General features: G+C 43.3%; 1 protein-coding gene across 4 annotated transcripts in view; it reads right to left on the bottom strand.

Annotated features, from left to right (window-relative positions):
* LOC118309694 (plexin-A1-like) overlaps nucleotides 1-23530 on the bottom strand; it is a 171214-nt gene that overhangs the window by 116030 nt on the left and 31654 nt on the right. For all 4 annotated transcript variants that reach the window (XM_035632091.2, XM_035632093.2, XM_035632092.2 and 1 more), the window contains exons 2-3: nucleotides 20698-22133; nucleotides 5942-6124 (exon numbers count right to left, since the gene is read on the bottom strand). In XM_035632091.2, coding sequence (XP_035487984.1) covers nucleotides 5942-6124; nucleotides 20698-21879 — 1365 coding nt within the window. In that variant the 5' untranslated portion in view covers nucleotides 21880-22133. The remainder of the gene's footprint in view (nucleotides 1-5941; nucleotides 6125-20697; nucleotides 22134-23530) is intronic.

The raw sequence follows: 23530 nt of genomic DNA, 5'->3' as shown, positions 1-23530 counted from the left end.
TGTGCGTATGCAAGGTTCTCCCCATACTTTACATGTGTAAATTTCGATGTCTATACTAGTGTGTGTGTGTGTGTGTGTGTGTGTGTGTGTGTGTGTGTGTGTGTGTGTGTCTGTGTGTGTGTGCGTGCGTGCGTTCCTGCGCTTGCTCACATCTATACACACACACACACACACACACCGCTTAACTATTATCAGGGAGAGAAATCTTTGATCACAGAAGAAGACAGAAAGACGGAGCGGAAAGAGAATATGTGAGCAGCAAATGAAAAAGAAAATGAAAAAGAGAGAAGAGACATGAAGAAGCAATGGATGATTCCTTTCAATAATTCACAGCTGTGGTATTACAGTGGCTATTTTAGTTAGTTATGGATGCCATTTAGACTGGCACACACAAAAATATATATATAACATATACATCTATAGCTGTTTCTCATACGTCAATAAGATGGGAGCACCCACGGCCTGAAGTCATTAGCATCCTATATTCACTGTGAAATTCTGAGTGTGTGCGTGCGTCCACAGAGAGATGATGTGTTCTTTGTTGGGTTGAGTGTAGCTGAACGAGAGGACGTGCCAACAGATGGGAGAAGGACTCGGGCTGGCGATGACAAGAGATAATTGATATCCACTTGCTTCGGCAGGACGCCTGCATGCACAACGCATATGGAGACACCCTCATCCTCGAAAACCTGACAGGCATTCAGTGTCTCCCGCACTCAGCCACCTTTAGTCCTGCAGTGGAATCCCTGAGCGCTGAGTATGACGACACTATACAACAGCATCTGTGTGGATTATTTTGTGGGAGAGTTAATTTGAGTTCGTTGGTACGTTGTATGCTAGGAGAGAGAGGTGATAAAGATGTGTGTGTATATATATAGTTGGCTTGTTACACTCATTATAGATTAACTGGGCTGTATGCAATCAGACAAGCTGAGCTGTCAGGAGAGAGAAGAAACGGTTGCAGAAAAATCTAACGTTTTTGCTGCTAATTTCAGGAACATCGTGATAAGACGAGATGAGTGATGGCGCTCTGGGAAAGATCTAAATTAAGTGAGAAAAAGATGCAAAGTGTAAATTATATGTTTTGCCGTGAGCACTCGGTCTTCACTTCTATTCCTTCTACCGTGTCTGATCCCTTTCATCATTCTCTACATCTCCATTTCCCCCATCTCATCTGCTGTGTGTGTGTTTGTATCCACATGCAGTTGTGTGAACTAATGACTGTGGGCTACCATAGTCTGCACAAAGCCAGCCTCTGTCCTGCTGCCCAGGCCAAACAACTCGTGGCTCTGCTGGCTGGGCCAAATGATGAGACACACACACACACACACACACACGCACGCACGCACGCACGCACGCACGCACGCACGCACGCACGCACGCACGCACGCACGCACGCACGCACGCACGCACGCACGCACGCACGCACGCACGCACGCACGCACGCACGCACACACACACAATGATGTTCAGATACCCACCCGGCCCGGGCAGATACAGAGAGTGAGAAAAGGAGTTGAAACACACACATTCCTCCCTTCATCATCCCTTAACAACTACATCCAGTGTGGTCAAATGTTTCTGGTATGTTTCCACAGAGTGTGTGTTTGTTCCTTTTTGGGTTGAGGTCCTGTGTGAGGCTGAGGTGGACACACATTTAAATGCAAACCACACACACGCGGTAGTTTGACAGGGCAGCATTATGCACCGGTAGAATAACAATCATCAGTCAATTAGGTCATGACACGGTCTGTGATGGTGACAACATTATACCAGCTGGAAGATATCAGTGATTTCACAAAGCAATATAAACATACAAACGACAAACTGTCGCTGATCATTAACCCCTCGAGAGTCATGTCGCCAGTGCAGTAATTATTGAAACACAATCTGTATAGAAGACAACATCAAACATTCCCTCAAAACAATAAGAACAATCTTCAGTTTGAAACCAACTTTAAGATAAAAAATATTTTCCTGTAATTAACACATTAATAGGGCACTGTGGTAAAAGGGCCACAATTTTCTTAACGTTTCTTTAAGAAAGTCAAAATATTTTGTCTGGGGACGTGTGTGTGTGTGTGTGTGTGTGTGTGTGTGTGTGTGTGTGTGTGTGTGTGTGTGTGTGTGTGTGTGTGTGTGTGTCCAATGGTAAGATGCCGTAAGTATCTGAGCTCACCGCTTCCTAAGTGTGTTTCAGAGTACAACGAGAAGTGATGACAGTTTTAATGGTCAAGCAGCAGCAGCCACTGTTTCATTATAGTGAAACTTAGAATAGATGTTAGTTTTTGTCAGCAGATTTCTTTTAAACTAACTGAATAGCTGCATGTAGCTTGGAGGGGGCTTAAATCTCAACAAACATGCAGCACCTTTCCTGTGTGATTGGAGTCTCACACTCCACTGCCAGGGCCTATCTGTCTTCTTGTGGTAATTTTGAATCACCTTTGAAAAAGTGGTTGTCATCGGCTTTGTCCTAAATGTGACTACGAGACAGGGTTGTTCAATAAAACCAACTGTTGCTTCCTGAGGCTTAATGTTTGTAGAAAAGTGACAACATCTCATGTCCCATCTGAGACTTGATGTCTAGGTTCTAGCTGCTTGACTGATGTTATCATCCTCTTATGGCTTATGATGAGAGAACTGGTTGTGGTTCATCTTCAGTAACCACCAGCCACTCTGCAAAACATAAACACCTTTTTGAAGGATATTTAAGATTCAGTCATGAACCTTTTAATATACTGTATATTAGAACAACTGTCTAATTTTTCCCAGTGGGTTGTGTTTTGTTCACACTGGCCATTACAGATAGATCTATATTGTAAAGGCCCTGTTCAGATGAATGGACACTGGGCAGCACCTCCGGATCACACTCACTGCACACACCTGAGCCTGGCTCGGCCACAATGGGCACACAGCGGGCACTTGGGGCTCCTACCACCTGGCATAATGGCCACATACACACAGCAGATGGCCCACATAGACCCCCGGTGAAGGGTGCAGCTGAGGAATACTGTGTGTAAGTGTGTGCGCACTGTAGAAAACGAGCACTTACAATTGGCATTGAATTATCGACTGGGATCCTCTCTTTGCGTCTGATGTCCTCAGACCACCCGTTGAGATGGCCAATCCGCACACAAGTGTGTGTGTGTGTGTGTGTGTGTGTGTGTGTGTGTGAGTGTGTGTCAGGCTGAATGCCCTTCCATTGTCAATGCTCAACAGTGCCTTAAAGTGCAGAAGTGACCGGGACAATTGCCCAAATCACCACAGTTTCCCCTGAATGTCCATCTGCTGACTGCTTTGCTACACAGACAGAGGTGGTACCCTTCGATGGGAAGATATAGAATGAGATATGGTGTTGTGCGTAGAAGGAAAAGTAAAGCTGACACACGAACAGAGACGTGTGACGACCAACAACAAGTCAAGCCAAGTAGCCGGAGTTAATGATGAAGTCAAAGGGAATGGAGGCTTTTAATCCTAAATATATAGTCCAGCGGATGGCCTCGCTGTGGCTGTGTCCTTGACCGCAGCAGTATCCTGATGACCGCTGGAATTAGTTAATCACACCGGTGGACGTCACCTCTCTTCATCAGTTCACTTCTCTCCGCCGCCTCTTCTTGCTTTTCTCTCTATCTGCTACATCTTTCCATCTATCTTCCTTCCCCTGTATATCTCCCCTATCTACATCCCATCAAACCAGGACTCATTAGTAAAAGATTCCCCCGTGTGTGTGTGTGTGTGTGTGTGTGGACAATGGAGCACAGAGGGACTTCATTAGTGCATTAAACATGTTGTTTATGCAACCATCTTGTTGCTCCAGACAACCTTTAGCATTATAGTTGGTTATAAATAGACTCGGTGTACATAACACAAGATATCAAAGCACATCGAGTCAAGCCAAATGATGAATGAGAAGATTTTTCCAGGTAAAATGATTTTACTTGAAGCAGAAGAGCTCCAACGAAGAAAGGATCCATTTGACAACACTTGTGTTTTTAATTCTGTCAATCCTTGCTTGTCTTGAATTGCAGCGTAAAAGCACACAAGAAAACAGCCCCCTTGAAGCACATTCATCCATCAAACCAAAACTGTCTACCCCTCTCTCCCACACCCTCGGGCACAGCTATATGGTGTTCAGCACGAGTGCTCTCCAGAGGAAAGTGTAAGGAAGGGAACGCGCTAAGTCATTACATCATGGTCTGCAAACACTCCCGCCAAGCTGTCAGAAGGTTAAAAACACTCATAAAGGGCATTCGGTCATCTTGTTTTACTGATAAGATTATGAGCACACAAATACAGTAAGCTATGAAGACGCTGGCCCACTAAAACACAGAGCAGAAGCGGACGAGTGACCGCTGAATCATGGAGGGAGAATCTGTTATCACATGTTACAGACATTAAATTTGAAAACAGAGGCCAACATGGCCACAACAACAGGCTAATCTCCGGATCATTCGGTGGCATCTGTGTAGAGCATGCAGGAGCCAGGGCATGACCATATTTCAGCAGCAGAAGGCAGTGCTTCTGTTTACATTCAGCAACACGCACACTCGCTTGCTGTGAATTTTCAATAGATTCTCCTGCTGTATTTTCACATGGGGTCACTCGGACATTCTCTGGAAATTTTACTAGGACGGCAGGAAAAGTTCCGGACTATGTCCTCATCAACATTCTGACATGCATCCCAAGAGAATTCTTCGGTCTCTTACCACTTCACCTTTTTCTTCCCTTCGAGTTTCTAGTTGTAGATATTGTTCCTTCGATTCCAAGACCAGAGTTATTGTAGTGTTGCATTCCCAGGTGATGTTCCACACACACACACACACTCACTCACTCACGCACTCACGCACTCACGCACTCACGCACACACCACGGTGCAAAACAACGCAGGAGACGAGTGAGAATTGCTAAATAAATAAAAGGACTGTTGCCAAGCTAAGTGAATGGGTGTCACTTTGACAAATGCACAGTGCTGAATCTTAGTCAACACTGTATTGTTTGGCATCTCTCGCTCCCTCATAAACATACACGCAAGTGCACACGCGAACCACAAGCGCACACATTATCATGCGCACTGTGAGTGACAAACACACAAACACGCTGTGCATACGCAAACACACATTTAAAGCACACAAACACACAGGCTGATTATACATTCATAATATTGAATGGATGACAGGTCTTGAGCAGTGCGAGGGGAAACAGGGAGAATTCTAATGAGCAACCATTTACCCCAAGAGCTCAGTCCTCCACAGACACACACAAACACAGGCTGAACACAATTATATAACATAGACAGAATTATAATAATGATGCATTTAAACAGTGTACATCTAACAAACAATCGCAAAACGCCCTCACTCTTTCCTTCAACCTGGATTGAGTCAGTGCTGCACAACTGACCAGAACAAAAAAGCCAATCACCAGTCAAAGCTGTCAGATAGATTGAAGGCAAGCTCTTAAAATTAGAGGCAAGGCTCCGCGTGGCATGTGGACACGCCCGTTAACATTTTATGTCCGACGTGACCAACATGATGATCGATTGGAGAACAGCCACAGACGTGCTTTAAACGGCTTGTTAAATGAGCAGGTTTTGAAGAGGCACTTGAATGTCACGTTGGAAACAGCCTCTCACGTGTCAACTGTATTTAATCTCAGAGGAAAAGGTGTCTGCAAAGTGCCTGATGTAAATGCAAAATGATGAGGCAGCAATCACCCGGATTGACAGTGATGAAACTGGCAATTGGCTGAAAAACTACTCGACCTCTGAAACAGAAATAAGCTCACTAGAAGAAAAAAACCCTTTATCCTTCATGTCTATTAAATGGCAAACACCATTGTCATATATGTGTTTATAACAACTACAGTAAGTAACTGAATTACATTTATATGGAAAGTGGGAAAAACATATATATGTGCAGTATATCAAAACATTCATTCCTACCTTCTTCAGTTTGCCATTGCGTGTGCCGACAAAAGCCACAGTGTTGCCACGGTAGTCGTACGCCGCCACCGAGGTCATCCCATCGTCTTTGTCGATGAAGAGGGGGGTGCCCTCGATGGTGCTGGTTCCCCCTAGAGGCTGGTTGAAGTCCTGGCCGCAGAAGTTGTCGTCAATTTGCAGTGGCTGGAAGAGGAAAAGACGATAACAATCAAACAAGGAGCCTCACATTTCACATTTTATATCTTAAAATAATGTTGTTTTTGTATTTGCAGTGTCATTAACAGTTCAAAGTATGGGGAGAAGGGCTGGGAAAAAGGTCCAGAGCCCAAACAATCATAGCTGATCCCTGAAAATAAATCTAAGAGGCAGCAGAGCTGTTGGGGTGGAGGTGCATAGGTGCATCATCTAACTTAAACGCTTTCATTTGGTTACCCAACGTGTTACAGATGCTATTTAAACACGGCCATTCATTAATAGACCCTTCTTCCTCTCAAACAAAATCCCATCACGCAAAACCTTCAGTATAATGTAAAGTCAGGGTAGAGTCATGGCAGTAATGCTGGTGGTGACCATGTGACAATATCTGGAGCATTCCAGTGTCACGAGGGGCCAGTCGCCCTCGGTAATCCACTGACCCATATGATGCCTTAACCAGTCACCACACTCCGACACTGAGTACAATCGGTTGCTATGAATTCAGATTAAAGTGTCTCAGACACTGAATGGTTTGTTGGATTAACAAATGTTTTGTTTTTAAACATATTTTCACAATGAATCTAATCATCACGGTTTTATTGAAACTGAAGAGGATTAATCAATTTAGTAATTAGCAGTAGATTAATGGCAGTGATTTTGGCAATTAATTTTTTTAATGTCACATTAACACCCAATATTTAAAAAATGTAGCATTCTAAACTGCTTGAAAAATTATTTTTATACCATATAACCTTCAATCTCTGTCACGACAAAATAAGCTCTTCGGGGTATTGGCTCTGGGCAGATATGATCCACATTGTTCACTATTTTTTGGCATTTATCCTTACCTTAAGTTTGAGACGGCTAGAAGCTAGGTAGAATCATTATCATATACACACTGGCTGGAGTATAACCTATATATTGCATAAAAATAAGGTGTGGCTGGACTGTTTTTGCTTTGACTGGGTTACCAGTGTGTTTAAAGATGTCACAGAAAGGGGGCCGCACGCACGCACGCACGCACGCACGCACACACGCACACACGCACACACACACACACACAGGGGAGTGTGTAAATGGCAGTGTAATCCAGTCTTATCACTACATCATCTGATTGATCCACACGGGAGAAAAGATAATGTTCCCTCACTCGCTCTCCCGATCTTCCTAAATTGCCTGTAGCTCAGCACATGTCAATAACCCGTTATTCTGCCTTTTTCCTAATTCCTCACTTTATTTCTCCATCTTGTTCCAGCTGCTACAGTAACTGAGCAGACGTCAATATCCCCTCGGTCTATTTCTATCTCTGTCCATTCATCCCATTTCGTCTTATCGTTCTGCATCATCCTGTTCATCCTTCCTTCCTTGCAAACTATCCCTCTGTCAGTATCTCTCACTCAGTCACGACTTTCTCTCCCCAGCCCCTCGTACACTTCTTGGGACCTACATTATGCTCACCTGAGAGTGTGAGTGTGTGTATGTGTGTAGAGTGGTGCTACCAAATGAAGCCAACAAAGAGCTGTGTCTGTGCAGTGATGTTACGTGGAAAAAGAAAAGAAGATTTAAATGGAAATCTGTGTGTGTGTGTGTGTGTGTGTGCGTGCGTGCGTGCGTGCGTGCGTGCGTGCGTGCGTGCGCGGGAAAGTGAGAGACAGGAACACACAGTCATTACCTGAAACAACTTTCTTTTGTAACCGCTAATGGCTATGGGGCAAATTCTTCCCTCGGAACAAAGGCGATTGACAGACAACACACTGACAAGCATGTGTATGCTGTGTGGAGTTACAAACCTGTGAGCTGCTGCAGCGCGTGCGTACGCACGCACGCACGCACGCACGCACATTTATTGTCTTTTTGTACTGTACACACAGATTTGTCTTCAAGCTACAAAGCAATTCCCCTAGTCTTCATATGACATACAACTAGGGCAGCAATTTTAAATGGTATAGTGTGTCATGAGAAAGAAATACATCAATCTGGATTAGAGTCACATACACACACAATGCACACGCACGCACGCACGCACGCAATCCCATGACGTCAGAGCCTAAGGCAAACAACTTAAAGAGTTAATCTGTATTCTATGGAAGGGACTGACTGTTGAAAATACTGTATACAGTAGTCCCTAGAGTACATAAGAGTTAAAACACACACACGCACACACAAGCCTATATAAATCTCTCTGTGGGGTAAAGGTGGTATTGCATTCCTGCAGGTCTGTAGGGTTGAAACGGCATAGATCAGCATGGAATGAAAGGTGTTTCCCTTGAGGTTGGAAAGCATTATAACGGCAGCTACATTGTGATGTGGGTTCTGCAAATCGAGGCACAAAAAGAGTCCCTCGTGCATCACAGCTGATATTCAGCGTGGAAAGAATATTCTCGTCTGTGGTCTCTGCAGGGTTATTGGCTGGAGATGCTGTTTGACGTTCTGCAGTGTTTTCACAGACGCAGAACTCCTCTGGGGATGAAAGAGTTGAGCCAACAACCTTCCGCTGACTTTGGCAGCAGGGTCCTACACACGCAGAAGAGGAGGTTTCTTGTTTTGATTTTCACAGTGTGCATGCAGTGCGCACTGAATGAATTTGTGGATTTGCAGTTCACAAGCACTTGGCCTTTTCCACTCAAGACACCCTCCCAAAAAAGGGATTTGTGTGTGAGTGTTTGGTGGGCCTGCTGCTTCAGACAGTAATGTGAAAACTGATAAGAGGTAATCCTGTTTTTTTCTATTTTCATCAGTTCTAATCTAAATTCTAAGGAGGCATTTATTACTTAACATTACATTCAACTACTATGTGTATTTTGCATCAGGAGGCTGCAACAATTAGTTGTCATATTATTAATCAATCAGTTTATATTCTCATTTTAATCGGTCCTACAATGTCCTTCAAAAGATGCCCGTCAAAAGTCACCGTTGCCAATGGCGACATCTTACTTTCTCCAACCAACAGTCCTGCCCACAAGTTTCTGCACTTCACTATAATCCAAATCAAAAAGATTCACTCGAGAAGGTGAATCAATTGATATATTTAATAACTATTCATTTAATCATTAAGTCATTCACAAACTGAAAACCATAAACAATCTCCCTAAGCCCTTTTGAAAGGGTTGATACAAAGGCTGAGCGTGAACCATTACACACTGTGTGTGTGTGTGTGTGTGTGTGTGTGTGTGTGTGTGTGTGTGTGTGTGTGTGTGTGTGTGTGTGTGTGTGTGTGTGTGTGTGTGTGTGTACACAGTACATCTAAGCCCTCAGCTGATATTCAAGGTCACGGAGAAATATGTGACCTAGATACTGCTGGTACAATATATGAGGATTGCAGACACAGACGTATATAAACCCATAGTGGTCCCTAGAAACAGCTCGAGGTCAGGTGTTCTGGCACACTGCCACGACTGTGGTGGTTGTCCCACAGCTGCTTCACTCGCAGCACACTAAAAAAGTGATGAAATATACATGTTGCTGTACATATGGCACCAAAGACTCGCGTGTGTGTGCATGCACACACGCACCTCAGCCCACAATAACACCTACTGTTTACAGAAGTGCGCTGGCTGGCCTGCACTGAAGGAAATGCTGGAATAATCATTCCCCTGTGATTGATGTTTCTTTAACGAATTACGTCAGGTAAATAGTTCTGGGCACACATTACATCCCCCTCGGGTGGAACTCGTCAATAGTCACCTCCATTCAGCAGCGCTTAAGGAAACAGCACAATACAATACGGGCTTATACACGGGAACATACATGGCGTTGTTGATTTCAACTTCTATACATTATGGCTATTAAGGTGAAAGCAAAACATGTACTGCAAACACAAAAACACTCGTTCATTTAGCAAGATGTTGATAGGTTGGACAACACGTTTCATTCACGAGTGCTGTGTTTCTGAAGGAAAACATGTTTGTACAGATACACAAAATATTTTTATTGTGGGAGAACCGGAAAGGAATGGCGAGGACAGAAAAGACAGGGGGCGGCTGGTTTAAACCGCAGGGTTCCAAGACCCTACAGGAGTGTGTGTGTGTGTGTGTGTGTGTGTGTGTGTGTGTGTGTGTGTGTGTGTGTGTGTGTGTGTGTCTAACAGAGAAGTAGTAAACAAAGACATTTCTCTCTTCTCAAGTCATCAGCTGTCTCGTTTCCCACAGTCTCAAATACAACATGTTATGTGTTTGGTGCTGTTGCAGGAGACATATGTGCACAAAATGGACTATTTCTGTGAGTGTGTGCATGTGCCTGGCTCCAAGCGGAGTGAGGGATTCATGGGAGAGGGCAGCTCATAAATTACCCAGAAATCTCAGCAGGGGCCTTGAACTCACAGAGACGTTGCTGGATTTTCTCTAAGAAGATCTTTTTTTAAGGTGGAGTTTGCGTGTGTGTGTGTGTGTGTGTGTGTGTGTGTGTGTGTGTGTGTGTGTGTGTGTGTGTGTGTGTGTGTGTGTGTGTGTGTGTGTGTGTGTGTGTGTGTGTGTGTGTGTGAGCGAGCAGTCGGGCCCTTGTGCTGATTTAAAAAGCAGAGGAGCAACGTAGCATCTGAAGGCATCCGTAGTTTTAACGTTCACAATGTTCCAACATTGAGTCAACATCAGTCCTAGAAGTTTATCCCCTAGGTCCTTTTCTCATATGTTAGTATTTAGTCAAAATTAAAGGAGAAAGAAATAATGTATGAAAGTCAGCCACATGCATATATAATTCTATAATGATATTGATGACTTATTATCATACAATGAATTTTGATACAAAACTATGTAGTTAAATTATTTCTGCCAGAATGTGAATGCAGGCCAGATGTTTAATTTACAGGTTTGTTTCAAATTATCAAACAGATACTTGTCATGCCCAAACAAATATTGTGAAACATATACACTGGTAATGGTGTTTTTTCTTCTTCTGTATTCCTTAAACCTGTGAATTTTTCATTATTTTGTGATGTCCACTGAGCATGCACAGTTGAAAAGCAATTCATGTTTCAGTTTCTGTCGTGAGGAACTCTTTTAAAACTTAAAAGGACATCACAGTGAATTTTGTATTTGAAAGGAAGAATTCTTTTATGGACATCTGATTTTTTTATTTGTCAATGATTTGCTTTCAATTAACTTTTTTTTAACATCACTTAAAAGCCAATAAACAACCTAATCCCAAAGGTTGACCCTCATAACGACAACACTGCGTGACAAGTTAAAAACATATGAAGTACAAATCCGCACGTCCCACAAACGGCCTCTGGGCTTCAGATAACAAGGCATCATACGCTCATAATGGTACGATCTTTCAATAAACAGTCTATGGATTCAACACTGATGTAAGCTGTGACGCCACTGGCTCCAAGGAAACTGAGTGTTTGACTGGTGGTGTCTCAAAGGTGACAGAAAAACATGCATTAACAACATCTCGGGGGAAAACTATTTCATCATCAGTTATCACATTATTACTCCCTGTAACAGGAAGGACATTTACCTAGAATATGTTACTTGATCCCTACTGATCAATAATTTAGAAAAAGACATGACTGCAACAATTCCATATACCTGGGTAGCAATTTCTACAGTAGCAATTTCTATGTTGAATGTACTCCAGGCAGCCAGTGAAACCTCAAGGCGTTGGCACCCATTCAGAGAGCTGCATCCAAAAGATGTCACCACATGTTTAGACCACAGTTCAACTGGCTGGGAGATACATACATACTGTGTGTAATATAGCATGTGCAAAGGAACTGCAGGCAAAGGGCTAACTTAAAAATGCATCTTTGCCAATGAAAGCTCAACAGCAGTTAGAAACCAGAGATGGTCGTGATCAGCGACCGTCAGTTCAAATCCACACACCAGCTGAGAGGTGTGGGTGGGGAGAAAGGATGAGTAACACACTTCCTCCCTCCACCAACAACCAGTACAGGTCCCCTGAAGCAAACTACTTAACCTCAAACTACTTACTCATTTTTCACATACATATTCTGGAATGTGTCAATGTTTTCCCTAAAATAAAACAACATGCTTTAGTAAAAAACATAATTTAGACAAAACCAATACAAATTGTTTTTCTTAAAGCACCAATTTTGGTGCAATCTAATTTTCTTTGAAACATTGGCAGCAATTCACTGTCGTTTCTTTTCTCAATTGTCTCACTTTTATTCTTCCTGCAGGAGAAAACACTGACTTTTAGATGCTCTGGGACATAATGTCTTTTTTTAACAACTAAAGAAGGATCCACAATTGCCCAACTTTTTATTCTGGGAAGCATCCAACTTTAACGTGTCTATACATGAGAACCAGGGTGTTGATAGAAAAGAGCAAGTATCTTATTATTACATCCAAAAAGAGGAAAAAACACATGAATGATTAGTAGATGATTTTGAAAAGTCCACTGCTGACTGCACACATTCAGCTCATCTAAATGTTTAGTCAACTAAATAGCTGGACATTTAAAAGGAACATTCTCACGCACGCACGCACGCACACACAGGCTATTATCGTGCACAGTACAGGCAAACCCCCTGCCCCACATTTTCTGATTACTCCTGATAATGATGTATGCAACACACCACCCACACACAGTACAGATCGATACATAATTACACTGACAATTAGTATCATTAGAGTGAAGCTGGAGATGGGGATTTGTTGAGCTAAACACTCCTCAGAGTCACACACACACACAGAGCGAGAGAGCGAGAGAAAGGTCAGAAAAGAGAGAGAGAGAGAGAATTAAGCAGCTCACACACAGACTGCATGGGGTCTTTTCCAAAAGGTTTTCTATTGTCCTTTAATAATGGGATGAGAGGGACACTTGAGCTCAGAGGAGACTTGATATTGTTAGCTCTCACACACGCCAAAATGATGCAAGTCAGAACCGTAACAACTAAGAATTAAAAAATTCCTAATTTTAAATCAAATCAAATATGAGCCGAAACATGACCCATCAGAATCAACATTTAAGACAAGCCGCCCAAGCGGTGTCTCCTAACTCGACTCATTTAGACTGTCAATTAACTGCGTTCATCAACTCTGGCTTAGTTAATCAGGTCTGCAGTAATTACTTAAACACATTTGCTGGCACATCCTTTTAGATTAGGTCCGCAGAAATGGGACTGTGTTTTACAAAGACCATGAGTGAGTTATTCTTTCATTAGATGCAATTCATAATGATTGATTTAATAAGGTTAGGAGCTGGCCTCGGAGTCATTTACACTTTTCTGTAACAACGTAATGCTTTCCATACCAATATCTATGGCCGCCAACTGTCACTATACGACCATCAGACCCTGGTCTGCTGACGGGTCAACCCGCGTTTAAAAAAGTCGGGTCTACGCGGTAATATTGGTGTGAAAGAGTTATAACAGTGAACACAGGCTCTTCAGTGAGACAGTAGACTGTGTTCTTATCGGCCATATGTAAAGGGATCAGGGATCACATTTGCATCTGCTGTACAGCTGTAACCAGTCTCCAGAGTGCAGCTCACCACAGGACGCTACTTAGCCTGATAACCATGCTCCTCTCCGCTACTACCATGGCTAGACCAAACACACAAAGAGATACACAGATAACAGAGATTGTAAGCGCTGGCTGCCGAAAAACTGCAGAGCAAATGTATTTTATTATTTTTTATTCCAGTCAAATACTTTTACTTGTTTTCCGCTTACAGCATCAGGCGTTTATGGGCTAACAAGGAGCAAATTAATGAATTGTCTTTATTTACATTGGTCATTTTACAGCAGAGCCATCTCTGCTGTAAACACTAAAACAAACAGGCAAGGTTAAAGCAAACCTAATGATGATTCCTAATTAAAGAAGCTCTGGTGAGTCAAGAGTAGGTTTTAAATATTATTAGATTTGTAAAAACTGTCTCGGCTTGAATGGATGAAAAGCCTTATTCTCGTTTACAACATTTGACTACATGTTTACACTCAGGTAGGCAAACTCAATAAAATATGTTACAATTAATATCAGTATATATGATGGGCGTCCTGCTGATTCAAACAAGCAGTGGGGAAAAAACTACTTATACAAACCTTTGGAGAAAAAAACCTGTCTCAAAAATGATTATTGTATATTCCAATATTGATTTCAGGTTTAACATCAAATCTCACCTTTGACACTGCTGGCCACACAGCAGCTGGCCTACGTACTACAAAAAGAGAAGCATTTGTGACAACTATTTATTTTGCTATGATTGATTATCCCATTGACTGATGAATTGGCTTGTGACAAAGTTCATAAAGCTTCCCATCCATCTGGTTATTGAGAGAAAGCAGCTCGACACTTTGAAAAGTCCCGGGGCCAGATATGAGCCTCGTGTATAGACGATGGCGTCTCCAACAACAAAGACATTACGTTTTTCTTCCTTTCTCTCTCTCCCATTCCTTCATTCTCAATTTAAAATCCCTAACTAACATTTTTCCAACAACATAATGACCAGTTGTCGTAAGGTTTGTAGCCCTTCATCAAGAAAACAAGTTTTCAAGTGTTCAATCATTTCTGTTGAGGTTATGACATTGAAACAGAAATGTGACTTTTTAGATCAGGTTTTGATCAACAACAGAACATTATTTATTTGAGTTAGATTTAATTGTGTGCTTCAAACATCCTGAGTAATTTAAAAACAGACATCAAAGTTTGTTTTTAGACAAAAAAAGACATATCAGAAGCTAATATGACTGAGGTTCCCACCACTGCCCAGTTGTTCATTTCCATGACTTTCCAATGACTTTTTTATTACTAAATAAACACACTTACATCATATGAACACTGAAACGTGCTTTCTGGTTGGGCTGCTGTGGAGACAACAGCTGGAGATCGCCATTTAATGTGATGAATTTAGTGAGTAAGAAAGTATATTCTGCAAAGTGACCCCTGAGCAAAGATTCCCTGACTTTCTCAAACCAGAGCAGACCTTTTTAAACTCTGAGATATTCTGTCAACACGCCCCAAAGGAATTTTGGATGTTTTCCTGAGCGCGCGCGCGCGTGCACACACACACACACACACACACACACACACACACACACACACACACACACACACACACACACACACACACACACACACACACACACACACACACACACACACACACACACACACACACACACACACACACACACACACACACACACACACACACACACACACAGTGTGAGAGGGTTGACATGACTGAGGGGCTTGCTGCAAAACAGGACAGTGTGCATGGTGAGCAGGTGACAGACACCGATATTATTTGTGCAGCAGCCATGCGTTCAATCACCCTCTCCTCTCTCTAATTCTCTCCCCTTTTCTGTCATCCGCCCTTTTCTCCCGCTGTTCTTGGCAAGTGGTGGCGAAAAGATTTCTGAGGCTATCACTCTTCCTCTCGCCCTCCTATTCTCTCCGTCGGTGAATCAACGCCTCTCCTTCGAGCAGACCCTGCCTGGAAAAAGCTTGCTGCTCTCTCCTTGGCTGTTTTTCATTCGTTCTCTCTCTCTCTCTCTCTCTCTCTCTCTCTCTCTCTCTCTCTCTCTCTCTCTCTCTCTCTCTCTCTCTCTCTCTCTCTCTCTCTCTCTCTCTCTCTCTCTCTCTCTCTCTCTCTCTCTCTCTCTCTCTCTCTCTCTCTCTCTCTCTCTCTCTCTCTCTCTCTCTCTCTGACACACCATTCACTCTCATCAGAATTCAAACTGTCATCACTCACAACACAACGTCGACGTCACATCCAAATCGCAGTTAACCAGCCGTGACTGCATCACAAAACATGGCTCCACAAACTCCTCATGACTGATATTGTTGGTCATTCTCGTGATACTAAAAGTAAAAGGACGTCCATTCTTCATCCAGCCTGCAGCTTTCGGTTTTGGTTCTCCTTTTTTTTGTTACCCAAAATGCAGCATCAGTTAGCTTACATACTATATTCAACCCTACAGTCTACCTACATCACCAGTGACCAGTGCAGGCACATTGAGACGCCCGGACAGACATGCTTAACCTGATCACATGCAAATAACTGAAAATTACAGTACTAAAGATTTTTAAAAAGAGTCAATATTGCAAAGTATACAAAGCTTTTTTGTGTCTACTTTATTATCCCTTTTCCCCTCGAGCCTCTATCTTGGCTTGTTCTGTTATTTTCAGACTCACTCTGCTCCTCAACACCATCCTTCAAATTCCCTTACTCTCTCTTGTACTGTACATTGCTTTGGCATCCAACTTCCTCATCCTCATGTTCCCTCATTTTGATATCATCCTGCACCTCTCTTTCTCTTTCATTTACTTCCTGCAACATGTTTGTCTTTACTTTTGCTCACCTACATGTCTATCTCTCATTTCCACACTTTCTCTCTGCATTTATCTCACTCTGTGCACCCTAACTTAGCAACTGTCTCTCTCCAGCTCTCCCTCCCTCCCTCCCTCCCTGTGTGGAAATGGTTTGTATTGATCCACTCAAACCAGGGAGAAGGTCAGGGGTTCAATAATAAAGCTCAGGGACAAAACAGAGACACACAAATAACCACATGGGCGCACATACAGTGCACCGCAGACAAATATAACAAGGTAACATGGCTGAAGTGATAAAGTGTGTGTAGAATCACATGTAATATGCAAAAAAAACTTTGTGTTTACAACAAAACAGCCACCATCTCACTGTGGCCATGAACATCTTCTAATGATGGCCAGAGGCTAGAACTTATGATCCAGCACAAATATGAACTCCACACGGGGAGCCACCAGAGCGCCCGGTCATCCATCATTGCTATGTGGCTAACAGCTGTCTGCCCCCACCACCCACCACCCTCTCCCCAGCTCCTTGGCAGGGTCAACCTAAACGTGTTCGCCCCTTACTCCCACATCACAGGGCTTTTCCCACACTGCTCAGTCAAATGTAGTTGAGGTGGGCATTTATGAGTCTGTAGCCTAGAGGTTGGAGAAGTGTATTTGAATTCCTGGAGTGGTGGGGGAAGTCTGGGTAGGGCTCAGATCCAAACACGGGTAGCTCAAAGATTAGAGAGCTGTGGAGTAGGAGATTGCCAGTTCATATATCTGGATCAGATGGAGATGTGGATGTGGGAAATGACTCCCAGTTAGTTTTTTTAGTTTGTGCTAACTTACTTGCTTGTTTACAGTCCAACTGTTAAGTGGACTGGAGTGGAATCATTGAGAATGCTTCAGTCATGTCTATGTTGCTCAGTCCCTGATCGTGTTCAGATATTAAATTGGTGAAGACAGCTAAATGACCAAATAAACACAATCAACTGTTATGGCCAGGTTAGGACGTTTTACACGTTATTGCGTCTTTCATAATTTTTATGCCTGTTTAAGCAACATGTCTCGACTTGCCCAGACAATGACCTTCTTTATTTGCAGTAACTGTAATTACCCACAACACATAATCCTCATGCAATATTGTTTTTACAGTTAATGACTGTGTCACTTGAGTATGGGAGAGGAATCCAGTCATTATCGTTAAGATATGCATGTTTACATTCTAAACGCTCTCGTTATTCTGATTTTCCTGGGATTTTTGTTATTCTTCTCTATGCTTGTTATGTTGTTATTTTGCATGGCAACTGACCTCCACGCTGAAAAATGATATCATGCACTGATCTGAGGTCAGATTTGAGGTCCCTGGGAGCACTGGCTGAGGTTAAGGTCAGTGGCAAGCAGCTGACATTAGGTCAGTGCTTAGGGGCGAGCGTGGCAGACGTCATTAACCTGAGGCTGACCCCTCGAGCCTTGCTGCTGTCGTGTGGTCAGCCAGTCAGCTTATCTCCGAGGCTATTACATCATCATTGATGACAGCTTATGTGGGACAACCATTTTGAGGGGATGTTTAAGTGGTGATAAAATACCAGTGAATGTAATCCTAATCAAAACTCCAGAAACCATGGTAACACTGCTGAGTGTGAATGGCAGGAATGTCTCTCCTTCCGTCTGTGTGTGGCTAATATGCTGTAAATCAGGGTCACAAATAGGCATGTTTTGAACGGACACTGCCCTAGTAAGGTTCAAACAAACATTAATTGACAGTGGATCCATGAACGACTGATATGTTAAACGTGGAGGTTGAAGCATGAACAGTTTTTAACAGAGGGATGCTCTTTCTACAAGATCAACAAACATCACTCTCTTATTAGGATCAAATCCGGGGCATGGGTTAAAAAAAAGCATTGCATTGTGTAATAGAATTCATAGTGGCTGCATACTGTTTAGTTGTGGTTGTTGCGGCGCCCTGATATTGTGCAGGCTGGCTCACCAGTACGACGGGTTGGCCGTCATTAATGTTAGCGGTACAGCTGTGCTTTCTCAGCTCTGAAAGTAACATGGTCTTAATAGGCTGCATTGATAAAGCCGTGGCAGATGAAATGCAAAGCAGTGAGTCGAGTCTTATCAAAAAGCAAGGTTGAGTCCATCTATTGGACGCAATAATTTTCTCCACTAGATAATTGCTGATTAGCTGAGCAGCATATCAGCACAATGCAAAGTTTTCTATTCGGCGTGCAAACTTCGCATTGCAGGGTTGTCTGGCGAGTGCACTGCAATGCACAAAAGGTAGAGTCTAATTCATGTGATTTCAAACTAAAGCACTGTGCACCAAGAGCTCCCGTTTCACCAGGGCAAAGGTCTAATTGAAATGAATGAGATAGCCTGTTTTTGCCTCAGAGCTATTGTCAGTGTGATGAGCCTGACGAAAGAAAAGCCACAGAGAAGAATGAAGGCAACCAGCAAACATGAGAGAGACTACATCTAGAGAAGATGCGCAGAGGGGAGAAGAAAGGGACGTGAAAGACGACTTGATGTGGGTCATTCACATCACTTACACTACCACACAAAAAACACCTGTGCACCCAAGCTAATGAAGACCTACACAGAGAGAGAGTGCCGTTCTTAAAAAGTCTCCCACTCCATTAGACTCGGCAGCACAGGGTGAATGGTTTCTGTGTGTGCGCAGCAAAGACACCTGCCAGGAAAATTGTGTGCGCTGACATTTAAAGCTTTACAACTGGTCTTTTAATTAAGCTATCTTAAGAGAGAGCAAGGTGGAGGCGATGGATGGGTGATTTTAAAGAGCGCACGGGATGGAAGATGGGGTCGCTGAGACAGGTGGTCAGCTAAGAGGTACATTGAACACTAATAGATGGAACAAAAACACATTCAGGTGGATGCAGCCTGGAGGGTGGGTGGCTGAGCGCAGGAAGACAGAAGAATGAAGGTCATAAAAAATAGAGAATGTGTGCAGTTGCATGTTCACCATAGAGACAACTAGACTGTGTGCTATTCCCTTGAGATCAGTGTGAGTGCATGTATGCGTGTCTGTGTCGGCGGTGTCCTGTGTAACGCATGCAGGGCCATGGACTGTGGCTCAGTTGGTAAAAACCAAGTCTAGCTCTTACTATCCCCCAGGATCTCACACTGCCGTGCACCGAACCATGCTGTGTGTATGTCTGCGCGTCTGTGAGTGACATTTCGCAAATCCAGGGGACCAGGCTAATGATGTCCCCTGTCTGACTGAATCAAAGCACCAACAGGCTGTGGGGACGGAGAAGATGTGTAGGAAGAAAAGCGAAAAAGAAGACGGCGGGAGAAAGGAATAAGAGCTTTGCACAGTTTGTATTGTTAATCACTTCGGGTCTGTAGCAGTGGTCATTGTGAATGAATGACGCGGGAGTAAGGCCAGTGTTCAATTAGCAGGTGTGCAGGGGGAAAAGGGCTAGGTGGAGAAATAAGAGCCGACAGTTTCAGGGAGACAAACACACTGACATCAAGAATAGTCTTTAATATCTGACCACTGTCTGTTTGTATTTGTATGCTATCAACATTTTCTTAAGTGAGCCATACACATATGCTAAAAGTACTTTTCCATAACACTGGTTTCTAACGAGCCAACTAATGTTTGCTAATTAGAGGGCAGGGGGGGAACTGGTTCACCTACTTATTTTAGAATCACTAAACTGATTCAAGATTCTATATTAATCTCTGCCGAGGAGGTTATGTTACACAAAAACCACTGAACTCCACATTACTTGGTGGAAAGATGAGAAATGAGCCAAGAAAGAATCCATTAAATATATATTGTGCAGATTGCGGAAAAGGACAGGTGCATGAATTCTTTTGCCACTTCTTTTAAATTGTGAGGCCTTTTTTTTATCATAGCTGTATTTTATTTAACTACTGTTACAATAGTTGATTTAGTTTTATTACAAAATTTCTAGAAACCTGAAAAGCTAGAAGAGTTCTTTATTTAACCAACAGGTAGAACACAATATTGGCCTCTGGTCAACTGACGTCTTAGTAGTAATGCTAAAGACAAGATTTTTCTTAAGCAAGGGGATTAAGACCAAGCCAAGGGGTTTAAAGCAACGATGCTGCTGAAATAAAGTCTGACTGACATGTGATGTGCATTGTTTTTGGATATATGAGACATTATTTAAATAATTTGTAGACCAAAATAATGCATTTAATTGTAATATCAAATCGCAATCCTTCAAAATCACAATACATACCAAGTATTTTGATAGATCGTAACAGAAGAAGGGTACTTTCGTCTGAATCAAAGTGAACACTAATGTGTGTGAAATAGCAGATAGAAAGGTTTGTGCTCACCGAGTTGATGCAGGCTAGCTCCTTGTTGAGCAGCCAGGGCAGGGAGAGTTTCCCATCTCCCTTGTAACAGGACTGAATCCGTTCTTTGATCTTCTCTTTTATCCTCCTTAGGGTGAACAGACACAATGCTGACTCTTTGGGTGGTTTGGCCCGATTCTTCTGACCCTGAGAAAAGACTGTGAAGAGGATGTCTTCATTCTCCGAGATCCCCAGAGAGTTGGCCAGCTGCCGGCCTGGTCGAGCCAAGAAGGCATCCTGCACCAGGCGGTACTCTACCCCATCTTTAGTGCAGCCAATTGGGAACTCGACGTAGGAGTAAAACTTGGGGTCATCTACGCAGAGTCGGACAATTTTGGAAGTGAAGAACTGCTCTCCGCTGGCATCAGGGGAGGTCAGTTGAGTATCCAGCTGCATTGTTAAGTAATAGACAAACTGCTCACTGCTAAAGCTGTACACATAATAGATGTCGAAGGCAGGGAACTTGGACAGAGTGTCCGAGGGGATCTTCAGCTGAGAGGAGACAAACTCATCCTGATAGACAAAGCTGAACATGTCAGCATTTTCTTCATTCTCCATCAGTTTTCGGCTGGACAGGGTTGGAAAGTATTCAGACTTGCCATCAATGGGGGTTCCAATAAATAGCTTGCTGGTAGTACTGTGGGGGGAGCTAATGATCACCCCAGACATGGTACCAGACTCTGCCACACTGGAGAGGTAGTGCTCCTTGCGGTGGTGGGGCTCACCAAGCTTAAAAAGGTCGTCCAGACGCAGGAACTGGCAGATGCCCTGCGAGGTACTTCCACAGGCAATGAGGCGGTTCTGTGCGTAGTCTATGAGAAGAAGTTTATTCACATTTGGGGTCTGGGCCAAGTCATGTGGGCAAGACTGGACACTGGGAGGAGGATAGCACTTCTCATTGTCCACCACTGGGCCAGTCATGTGGCTGCGCAGTTTGGTCAAGTTGCTTGATAGCTTGAAAATCCAGTTGACGGCTCCAACATAGACTTCTCCAGTTTTGTTGTGTATGGCCAGATGTGTGAGCCCCCACTCAGCAGGGGTAAATCGTTTGAAGGTTGGGGGTTGGCCTCCACAGAAGGATGAGCTCATGGTAAGCAAGAGCCCCAAGAAGAGAACCAGGTTCCCCAGGCCAGGGAAAGCCGCTGACCGGGCTAAGGGACACATATCTGGGCGGTTTAGAGGAAAGGCTTAGGGGGATGGGGAAGGAGAAGGAGAGGAGGAAGAGGAGGACACACTCTGGTACCAAGTCAGGATTTTTTTTTCTTTCCCACTTTATTGTCAAGGAATAAGGGAGGATAGTTTGAACGAGAGAGAGCAGGATAAGGGAAGGGGAAACAAAACTACTGATGTGCTGTCCTGTTCTCCGTGTTGCAGGCCGTCGACAGGAACATCATCCACAGAGGTGCGAGGTGGGAGCCCTGCAAGGTAAGAAAAAAAAAAGAAAAGAAAAAGAACATGAGTGTCTGAGGAACATATCGAATTGATCATGCATCAAGCAGAGAGAGGCCTGAAAGCCTCACAAATTGCAAAGCAAAACTCAAGCTGCTCCAGTGATAAATTATATAAAATCAAGTCTGGAAGGCAAATATATGTCAGCATTTAATTATGAGTGAATAGTGATAGTGGAGGAGGCCTGGGCCGACTATGAAAGGCTCTGTACATATACTGCAAGTATTGCTGGAATGAGTTATAGGCCCACAATGCTGAACTCCTTAATATTTCATAACTTTCTCTGTTACTGTGGTGGCTTTGGAGAGGGCATGTGTTTGAAAATGTGCCAGCAGGCCCTGTTATATCGACAGCAAAGAATTTATAGCCGGTCTGTACGAACACTTTCCTGCAATGGTTCGAACAGCATCAACACAAAATGTAGTGAACTCTAATTCTAATTAAACCTGCAGTTCTATCATCAGTATTCAGGCATCAGGCTCTTGTGGCAGCACAGCTGGTTCCCCAACACACTCAGGGATCTACATTCACAATGTGTACTGTACATTTTCAGGACAAATATAACGTAAGCAGAGACACATTAAAATTGTTGACAGATATCTGATGTTACGAAGAGGCCCCATCTCACACAACACTGCCCCAATCCAGACAGCAAGTTCACACAGCGCACTCAAAACCCGCCCGCCTCGTGCTGTTACCAGTGTAACAAAGTCATGGTCAGACTGCATCAAAAAAAGTAAGAGGCCTCTTCCTTCCTCTGAAATAAACCACTGCATTGCAGGGGGGAAATCCTGCACTTTATCAAATCAACCACAGTGCAGTGCACTGTACCTGGTAACCTCATTAACCTAAATTAATTATAAATAAACAGAAAAGCCTGTATTTGCAGCATATTAAATAGTTTGAACCAAATTATTTAGACAAAAAAAAATCAAATATGCCAATTCTGATTAGCATTAATCTCAAAGGAGTAAGCCTTCTGTTTTCAAATGACACGACATGTTGGATGTTGAGCTGTGATGTGAAAACTGTCTCCACCACCATGGAACACAACATTAATCCAAGAAGAGTTTTTCTCCCAATGGGTGTAACACTGGTCGCTGTCCGAACACATCTGTCTGAGCATATCGACCAACCAGTCGAACTGCAGACTGCAGCCCTACAAGAGGGTATTTGCTCCTTTGGGCGTTCTTCAATGACAATACAATGATGAGGAGCAGGGCGCGTGCTGCTACTTGACAGGCCGATCATGTTCCTGCAATACTGGGACATCAGTTCTCCTGTAAATGCTGATTATGCAAAATAGGACGCGACTCTCCTTGGGACCCGAACGCTTCAATTTCACCTTGACAATCAAAGTGTCTGC

This window comes from Scophthalmus maximus, chromosome 6, assembly GCF_022379125.1.
Source record: "Scophthalmus maximus strain ysfricsl-2021 chromosome 6, ASM2237912v1, whole genome shotgun sequence".
NCBI lineage: Eukaryota > Metazoa > Chordata > Actinopteri > Pleuronectiformes > Scophthalmidae > Scophthalmus > Scophthalmus maximus.
Note: the sequence above shows the minus strand (reverse complement) of the source record. Positions and strands in the feature narration are given on the sequence as shown.